This window comes from Etheostoma spectabile, chromosome 18 (genome assembly GCF_008692095.1).
Source record: "Etheostoma spectabile isolate EspeVRDwgs_2016 chromosome 18, UIUC_Espe_1.0, whole genome shotgun sequence".
In the NCBI taxonomy this organism is placed as follows: Eukaryota; Metazoa; Chordata; class Actinopteri; order Perciformes; family Percidae; genus Etheostoma; species Etheostoma spectabile.
The window spans coordinates 21,938,363-21,948,543 of record NC_045750.1 but is presented as its reverse complement, the minus strand read 5'-3'; the positions used below and the strand labels follow the sequence as shown (position 1 = coordinate 21,948,543).

The 10,181-nt window shown below is 39.8% G+C and overlaps 2 protein-coding genes across 4 annotated transcripts in view; one reads left to right on the top strand and one right to left on the bottom strand.

The window, feature by feature from the left end:
* Positions 1-8,119, bottom strand: part of fzd3a (frizzled class receptor 3a) — a 31,780-nt gene extending 23,661 nt beyond the window's left edge. For 2 of the 3 annotated variants that reach the window (XM_032542844.1, XM_032542846.1), the window contains exons 1-2: positions 7,870-8,118; positions 6,252-6,861 (exon numbers count right to left, since the gene is read on the bottom strand). In XM_032542844.1, the coding sequence (XP_032398735.1) occupies positions 6,252-6,452 (201 nt within the window). In that variant the 5' untranslated portion in view covers positions 6,453-6,861; positions 7,870-8,118. Of the gene's footprint in view, positions 1-6,251; positions 6,862-7,869 lie in introns of all 3 variants that reach the window. The other variant, XM_032542843.1, reaches the window with a different exon arrangement.
* Positions 8,120-9,770: 1,651 nt separating this feature from the next.
* Positions 9,771-10,181, top strand: part of fbxo16 (F-box protein 16) — a 12,050-nt gene continuing 11,639 nt past the window's right edge. The window contains exon 1 of the mRNA XM_032543639.1: positions 9,771-9,953. The gene's annotated coding sequence lies outside the window, so the exon portion shown is untranslated. The remainder of the gene's footprint in view (positions 9,954-10,181) is intronic.

Below are 10,181 nucleotides of genomic sequence, written 5' to 3'. Positions count from 1 at the left end.
TGTGTGTGTGTGTGTGTGTGTGTGTGTGTGTAGCCTGGATAAGCATGTTAAATGTTTACTGCGGCACGTTTTAATTGACTTGCAGCCATCAGAGAGTTATTTCAGCATTTTAAAGAAACTCTATTATACACATGAACATATGCACACGCACAAGCCCGCGCGCACACACACACACACACACACACACATACACACCTCTTCCTCTCCTTTACAAATCCATTCACACAGCATGGGTGGAGTATCTGGGTTATTCTACACAGCAGCTGTAACATGACACAGTTTATCTGAATACGTTGTAAACCTGAGACAAGAGGCTGGTTTAACGACCTGAAAGGAGAAGGAAATCACTGGAAGTGGGACAGAGCAGAATAAAAACAGACCATTGATAAGGGCTTGTTAATTATCAACACTGAATTTACAACAAGGCAACATGCACCTATTTTATCTTGCAGCCAATAAAAAGTTTTGACTTCACGTAAAAACAAAAATTTAAATTAAAAAAATGTTTTAAAAAAAAAACTCTTATCAATCCAATTTAATTAACCTCTTCGGTTGGCTCTGACCCTCGCTTGTCCCATCTGGCCTTGGAGAAACTGATCCCTGTTTTGATTACTTTTGCCATTACAACCACGTCCCCAACCTTTCTGAAAACCACTTCCTTCACCCGTCCCTCTTCCTGCTGAAAGCATGAGGCATCATTTGTTTGTCCTGCTAAATATCTGAGATGCTTACCAAGTGCTTTCCTTTTAATGTGGGCCTATTTTTGCCTACTGCTAAATTTCTGTATGCTTTGGTCAAAAGCTCAGGACATATTATCTAAACTGGGTAAATTTCTGCTAACTGTACAATAAAGCACAGGCAATGCAACACAAATTTAAATTAATATGAAAATTAGATTTGTTAATTTATTTGAAGATGTAGTGTATAATTCAGTTCTAAATTGCAGTTTACATCTATGTCTGTCCAGATTAATTTAATATACATGTAGTTGGGCACCAGCATAGCTCAGCTATAAATAGAGGTTTCTCTCCCCTTTCATGTCAAAGCTGTCCTATCAAAATAAAAGCCCAAAAATGCCACCCCAAAAAAATCTTGAATATACATGTAGTTAAGATTTTGAAGCAATTTAAGAAAAAGGTATTAAGCGTGTTTTTTGACGCAACATGGATTCTTCTCACACATCTTCGATGCGGCTGCAGAGAAAATCTAAACAATCCCCACAGTTTCAACGTGAATCTAATCAGTATCTGACCAAATGTCTCCCCTTCTGTTCCTGGGTTATGAATAATAGCCAGAAAAGTGTTTTTTGCAGAACATTATGATGTCACAGTCCAGTTGACTTTCACCTTTTCAATATAAAATGTCATTATTTCATCATTGTATCCTATTATATATTTGTGTTAAAGGTTATCATATTTAGGATAGGCAAGTTATGGTAAAAGCTGTGTTTTATGGAGGTCCTTGAGTCCAAGAGGAGGTCTGGCTCAAATTTGATGAAATTCCTTTTGGGGTGTCCTGAGATATCGTGTTCACAAGAATGGAACGGACGGATGTGTGTACGGACAGAACACCCCAAATACATATTGCATCTGGCCACGGCTATCGCGGGCGCCGAAGCATGATGAACTGTAATATAAGCATCAACTACACGGTAGTTCTTAGAAAATATTATTTTCTCAGAAGACAAAGCAACAGAAAAGTTTATTTCATGGCAATTTGCTTCCACTTTCCGCCAAAGAAATCCTCACAGGCTCTGCAATTCTAATAGCTTTCTTATCAACCACCTCCATTACAGAAACAGCGGCCCTGATATCACTGAACCAAAGGCCATCTGCTGCTATGGACACCAGCGACAGTTCATACCAGCTTAATTGATTCACTGTCATGAACCCACGCTGCTTTACATTCATCCTGTAGCTTAAATGTGCACCTACTGTATCTCTAAAGGGGATTTTAGCCCATTTCTTTTTTTTTGTTTGGTAATGCCAGTAAAATCCGCCACGCTCCCACATATCTTATGTCAGTGTGGCACAGTATCACAGCAGATTCCCAGCCCCGAGGCCGCTGGCCCACTTCAGCTGCGGGGTCATTCGGCGGTCAGCGATGACTGACTGAGCGAGGTTCAACGGCAAAAAAATGAAATCCTGTTTTCAGAAAGCCACTTGTTTGTGTTGTTTCCAGTTCAGACAACCTTTAAAAAAAAAAAAAAAAAAAAACTGCCTTTCATCCCAGTATGAATCCCATTTGCCAACGTGGTTTGCAGCAGATTATTCATACACCAAACAATCATGTGTTACCACAGTAAGCACAAAGCTTAGATGAAATACAGTAAATGCAGTAAAGTGACTGCATTTCACTTGATAGCAGTTTACCTCCCAAGATAGGCTACAGCAACAAAAAGGTTTATAATGACATCATGACACATTGCACCCACTTTCCCAAAAATACAAAAATCTTGAAAAGACCTTCTAAAGCAAGACCAGAAACAAAGAAATTCAGCAAGACACCACTTCAGGGGGTTTAGACAAAAAGTGCAAGAACGGCAGGCGTTGGTTCTCATCCAACTCCCTGTTTCTCCACGGTGCAAGGCATTCATCATCATTATCATGGCTATTCAGCGGACCTAATTCCCTTTAAAATCAACTGTCAATTCTCATTTGGCTGCCCTCAACATCTTATAGGCTTTGAATTCTCCCATGAACTGGATCTAGGGCGAGTTGTCAGGAAAACAGGGGCCAAACAGAGCCAGAGTCTCCGTTATTGGAGCCTATTAGGTTTCCATGTGTTTTCCTTAACCCAACGAGCATTTCTGAGCACTAAAAGAGACTTAATTGTGGATCCATGACCAATTAAAGTGAACACCGTCTAAACCAGAAGTGCCTCGCTCTGTTCACTGCAACCCACACACTGGGATTAGGTGTAAAAAGCTAAAACAACATCTTTGTAATGATTCTACCGAAGCCACATCCATCCATCTGATTTATACATTCAAATTTAAAATGTACTTTCTTTCTTTCTATAAAAAATTCAAACTAAACCCAGAGGATGAGAATAAATATTTCGGCCCAATAAAAATATGGACACAGCGTGAGTATGAGCGGTGTTTGCATTTTTCCGAATGTGACGTGGTGCGATGCTGTGTGCTCCCACGGTTGGCCAGAGCATGTTCAGAGGTTACATAATCCGGGATTTTTGTGGCACACAACTCCTCCCGCCCTCCATCGCTCTCTCGCTCTCACACACTCAATACGTCTATGCTGAGTACAGCGAAGTGGAGCCGGCACAGATGGTCGGCAGGGCTCCACACATGGACATCATCGCTATGCCAGGCAGGGCGGGGTGTGTCAAAGGCTAAAAGTGATAGAGGGAGCGGCAGCCATTGGGTACATGATGCTGAGAATGAATAAACTGAGATAAATATAGATGGCTGGACTAACACACTCACACACACACACACACACACAGTTTGCAGATATTTAAGCCAAACGAGCATCCAGTCTAATGTTTTGATGCGGTTCGGCCAGAAATTGCTCGATAGATTCCAGAGGGATCAGCCTATGTAAGGATGGGATTAATTTAACAAGGTGATGCATCTGCTTCATGATTGTGTGTAAATACTCATCATTTCAAAGAGGATAACACAGCCACAACAGTCAAATGCTGTGTCTGGTAAATCTATAGATAATCCATAGATAATCTGAATTTGCCGAAACACTGGAATATGAGCATTTAATCCATCCTCTGAACCAAACTGAAATAGAGAATTGTTTGGTATCTTTACTCGCAGGCTAAGTTGTCAACATGCCAGACATGCAGGCAGAAACCATTTTAGGTCAGTTTAATAATGCACTGTCCTCATGGCCCCCAGGGACAAGTACTAACACTTAATTTTTCACTTAATATTTAGGTAATACACTACCAGTCCCTGAAGCTTAAGGAGCCAAATTAAAGTAGGCTAGCACTTTGATATTACATAGATTTATAAGTACATGTTATTGTAATTTTCAGCACATAGCCATTAAGCCGTGGTGATAGCGTTCTAGGCTGCAGATGTCCATGGGTCAGGCAGTGTAGCAGACTCCCTGAACCACTTATCACAAACCTCTGTCCTGTCAGATGGAAATGCTGTCTGTGGGCCTCAATCGGTTAGAGCAAATGTGTGTTTGTGTGTCTGCAGATGTGTGTCGATTTCACTTCCGTATAGCCACAACAATGTGAGTCACAACAGACTGAAAAAACAGAGTGAAAGGACAAGAGGAAAATGTTCAGAAAAGGTCAGAGAGAGTAACAAAGTCGGCGGTGGGAGGGATACTGAGGGTGGGCGGAGAGAAACACGAGAAAAGGTCGCATTGTAGAAAGAATAAAAAGCTATTGTTGATAAAAAACATTATCTTTGCCAATATTTCAGACTAGCACTTTTGAACAAAACCCAATATGTTTTGAACCACATTCTAAGACAATACTTTAAACAAAAAGGACCAAGAAAGGCTCGGCGTATTACTATGTATGCCCATGAATATAAAATGACTTCTCTGAAAATGGGATTTGCTGATTACTTTGTTCTGGTCTATGCCCAGCTTGTAGAAAGGCCAGTACCTATGTGCGTTCCCAATCCATAGCTTTATTAAAAAATCAATTAAACAACAGTAAACTATAATCCATGTCCAGCTGAAATTTTAACTTCCATCAGATTCATAATTCATTCATTCCATAATTCAAAGTTTCACAATGTGTTAATAATTTAGTCCATGCAATATCAAAAACTTATGATAAAACTGTCCATCACAGTTTCTCAGAACCTAATAGGACAAATTTAAATGTCCACAGTCAAAGTTATTCGATCTAAAATGACATAAAACAGAAATATTTGGCATTTTTGCATGAAAAATGGTTAAAGTGATGAATCAATTTTGAAAATAGTTTTTCATTTACTCATTTGTCATTATTATCGATTTGTTGATTAATTGTCTGGCCCCTAGAAAGAACCCAGGGGTTTCTGTTCAGACAAGGTCAGCGAGGAAGAAAGGTTACAGCGTAAAAACTAAGATGTAATTATATTATATTAAGATTGGACATTGGCACCGATATTGGAAAAATAGCTGGATTGGGGATTGGAGAAATTAACAGATCTACGTGCCAATCTAATAACAAATAAATAAGAATTCAAATATGTGTTTACATGTTTACACTGTTCTGTAACTGTGTGATTGCTATTGTATGTTTGACCAATACATAATTTTGTTTCTACTGCTACATTTTATTTATTAAAATTTATCTTAACAAGTTTGATTACATTCTATTTTTGATTATTTGAATGCACAATTGTTTTTTAAATGACAAATATAAAGAATTCAACACATTACATCTATGTTTTTTTTGTCTACGTTAGGACAGTCTGCCTTTAGTGTCTTCCACATGCTGGTATGAAGCACTAAGGTGGAAGGTATACAGTTTATTATTAATTTAACAACGGTATTGGATCAGTATTGAGTATCGACAGATACACAAAGCCCAGGCATCGGCATTGGGACGTAAAAACTTGGATCGTTGCATCCCTAGATGTAATACGCAATTTTCCATATAAACCTTGTTATATCTCCACAAGGTGAGTTTTTGGGAGGAGATAATGACTGGCTCACACTTCGGAATAACACACAATACGTGTTTACAATTCATTGCGAAGACAATAAACCTGAAATCCTCTCCGCCATTTACCACATGACTCAAACATGAAGATTTTGAGACAATGGGCCGACATCCTCTCCGTATAATCCCATATATGACTCAAATATAAAATACGTCTCTCAAAATGTGGCATACTGCAATCACTGAAAAATACTTTACTCAGGTAAAAGCCTATTTGATAGAAAATTACCAATTTGTGTCCTTACACAGCTTTAACTAGACAAATTAATACGAAAAAAAGAAGCTATTTGTACTTGTTTTTCACCTTTCACATAAAAGGTTAGTTCTTGACCACTGTTGCAAATCTATTTTAATTTCTTGAATATTAAATATCTTTTAAATATTAGTCTATTAAAAGGACTAATGTATCCCAGATCTTCCCCTTGCATATGAATAGGTGTGGCAGATCACAAAGCTGCCATGTTTCAAGGACAAATGGTGTAAATGTAATCAGAGTTAAAAATCAGTATTATTTATCAGCACAAAAAGGTTTTCAAGTAACACAAGCTGGAGCTTTAAAACGCAAAGCTTTTTTATATCTTTCACACGTGCGCTGTGTACTGTACCTCCATGGCGAGGGCGGCAGTTTGCTGGTCGTAATGATTCAGTATGTTGGGCATGTACGTGGAGTTGTAAGGCAGCCCCTGGCACATGCGCAGGGTTATGGGCTCGCAGGTGAACAGACTGTGGCTGCCCTCTGCCACATCCATGGGGATGGCAACGCACGCCGTCAACATGGACAGGGACAGCATCCACAGGAGATCCATGACTGGTCCGTACAGTAGGAGAGACCCAGGAGGACGGCTGGCTAGGAAGAGGGGTTGAGCCCTGTTAGCGTCTGGGTCATTCACCAGGAAAGGGAGATCACAAGGCTTAAGGAGTGTCCAGGACTGGCTAGTAGTCGATTCCTCCTCTTCAACTCACAGAGAAACAGTCTGGGTCGGGCAGCGTAATCCAACACAGCCATGGTTGAAGCTGGCTGCCTCCATCGCCGTGGGGATTCCGGTCAGCGGCAGCGGTGTGTCATCACGGGACCTCCATAGCCTGGGAGATGCTGTGGTCCTTTAAGATGCTGCGTTGGGACCGCTCGCACTCCTCCGTCTCGTGCCTCCACCAGCAATGATGATGCTTCAGAGAAAATACCGACGACTGCCACCGATAGATGTGAACTTCAGCCTGCGGTTTTGAAAAATAACATACTGTAAAAGACATTTTGACTTTAACCAGAACAGTGGTTTTTTTTTCTTTTCTCCCTTTTTTTTTTTTTACAAAAATGAGACAAATAATGGACTGCAGCTGAACAACACACTAAAGGCGGTTCTAAGACAGATGATAATTGCATTTCACTGTGGTGGTTGGTTGTGTAGATGAGTCATAACATTAACAGAATTAATTAGCAGCAATATATCATTCTAGGGAGTATGAGTAACAGCAAAACAATCATACAGGGCAAATATCTAAATCACTACTATATTTAAACATGTATGTGGGTATTTGCAGCGCTTTGTGGTAGGTGACTTATCAGCATTTCTGGTATGTTGTCATTTCTGGTATTGGTGTACTTTTAGTGGTGTAACTTTAATTTGTAGATTAACTACAGTTTAGAAAAGGTGATTATTTTAGCCTTTTTTTTCCTAATTCAACCATTTTACATGAGTTGCTACATTTACATGACATACACACACATGACAACCCAATAGCCTGTCTTTCTATTTATGAAAAAAAGGTTACTTTCTCTTACACCTGTGTCTAATTAACAGATTTCGAACACGCCCAGCTGCATTTTAAAGGCTGATAAATGCGAGTTTAGTGCCTCCGTTAGCCTACCTGAGCGTCGGGCTCCTCCTAGCTCAGAGCAGGGAATTCAGAAATGAACGGCTCCTCATAAATGTGAGTGTAGCTTCTACAACTAACGGAACCGGGAGGCTCATTACTGTCGTTTGTGTGTCTCTGCCCACTGTCACTGACTCACTACAAAAAAATGGTTGAATAAGACAAAATGTCAAGCAGCGCAACGGAGACAAAAGATGACGGTTAGTTCAGCCTAAATGATAGTAACCGTGGCATGTAGCCTGCGTACCGGTGTAATTCACCGCACTGAGCCGGGGCGGCAACGGAGGTGGTTGTTCAATCACTCCGGTTAGAAATGTTAGCTAAACTGGTTCAATTAAAAGGCAACTTTACCTGAACGTTGTACCGAAAATTCACGTGTAACAACGGGGTCTCCGCCGCTCCTCGACTTGGTAACAATGACTGAATGTCCCCCTTCCAGCACCCTCTTCTCGTGTCCTCCTGTCCTCCTCCTCCTCTGTCCGCCTCCCTCCCTTTCTGCCCCCCACCCCTCTCTCTCTCTCTCGCTCTGCCTAGCGTCAAACCCGCGACATTTTCAAAATGGCTTCCAGTCCCAACAAAAAAATAAAAGCCTCACCAACGACAAACGGAAACAAGACCCAGCGCAAAATATAGTGCGTCAGTACTTCGTGAGGTAGTGAGACTGTATATTAATAATAATAATAATAATAATATATAGTCTATGGTAGTGACGCAGTTTTATTTTTAGTTTATTGCCATTGCCACTCTAACGTTAAAAAACGAGTAAAATTAAAGCGTCAGGGATTATTTAAAAGTCACAGCCAACAGTTTTGATTTTGATATTGTGATTTAGTTTTTCATTCAAACGAGTCATAAGAGGAAGTGGAAAATAACTAAGTAGATTCACTTTGTCAGTAGCCAAATTTATTTGTCACAGTCACTCGTCATGTTACATTAGTCACTCGTTATGTCCTCACATACAGTGGCTTCAATAAGTTTACACACCCATGCTAAAGTTGATTAAAAAAGGACTAAAAAAAACGTCTTTTGGAAATTGATCTTAATGCCGTAATTCAATTTTTTGGGAAAATTCAACCTTTTAAGGACACCAATTTTCTTTGTGAATGAATAATGTATTATATGTAAATAAATACATGTTCTTCCTTAAAATACAGGGGCATAAGTATACACACCCCTATGTTAAATTCCCATAGAGACAGGCAGATATTTATTTTTTAAGGCCAGTTACTTCATGGATCCTGGATACTATGCATCCTGGTAAAGTTACCTTTGCCTTTTGCCCCCCACATCATCACATACCCTTCACCATACATAGAGATAGGCATGGGGTATAGTACAGCAGCTGAATATAAATCTAAACGACAATTACATATTATAAGTTAAGATGATATCTAGCAAAAACACAAGTTGTTTGCTGCCTGAAATTTCATTGAAAATATTTTTGCCATGGCAGATTTTAGCGTTATTACTTTGAAGGTCCGCGAGCTAGTTTCCGGTTTTGCTCAGTGTGTCTGTTTAACTTGACACAGCGCTCTGCTTCTTTCTTCACAGCAGGTTTCTTGTCTTCGTTGCGCGCGGCCGCCCATCTGAGGACGAGCAGGCTTTCTGCTTTTGAATGAAAAACTTCTCAGACTGTTGAGACTGAGAGTTTTAGCCAGCCGTCTGCAAAATAGGCCTAACATGTTTTATTAATAAGTCTACGGCGGGGGTAGAACAACATCATTACATAGGAAAAAACAGAGCCAACGCCTATATCATATCACTATTACTACTAGCCTACTACCTACTACTAATACTACTTCTACTACTACTAGCCTACTACTACTTCTATTGTTGCTCATGATAATAATGAAATAAAATCCTTAGCCTACATGTCCCATATTCATTTTAATTGGAAACACATACATCAATTACCCAGTTTGTGCATGTTGATATTCATTTCAAATAGCTAGGTAATTTAGGATATTTTTTTATACAAGAATACAAAAGTGAGTTAGAAAATGATGATTTCCCGTGTCAAAATGCACATTCATGTACAAAGCAAGTGCAATGCTGCAAGTTTGAAACATTTCCTGAAAACCTGTTGTGAAGTACAAGCTGTATACAACATGTTTTTTGCAGTCTCAGTGTATCAGAGGCAGATGGTCTATCCATCTTCTGCACTACTTCTATTTGTCATCATTAGAGCCAGTGTGGCCTGCCCACTCCACCAGGGTTTACTTTGCTTTACAGCACCCCCTCCTGTGTGTGACAGGCTGCCATGTAAGCATAGTACACTCATTGTTACTATGGAAACGGGTAAACTGCGCACAGGGAATTGGGCAGAAAAGGAGAAGAAGAGTTGGGTGTACGGACATAAAGGCCATTAGGAGAATGCTAGAGAGAGAACGCGTGGTTAGGATTGATTTCCTTATGTCGGCAGAGCAGAACTGATGGTGAGAATGAATACCAGAGGAGGGTTTTACTATTCTGAGTAAAGTTAACTCTTACAACTGCAGTTTAAAACTGCAGTTCTAAGAGTTGTGGCAGGTTAGAATTTTGTTATTTGGACTTTGCAACTGTTTTTTTATAACTCTTGTTTTCACAGGCAACAGAATACAAGATGGAGATTATTTGTTTAGGTAACAATGGAAAATGACATACTGTAGCAAAAAAGAATGTGG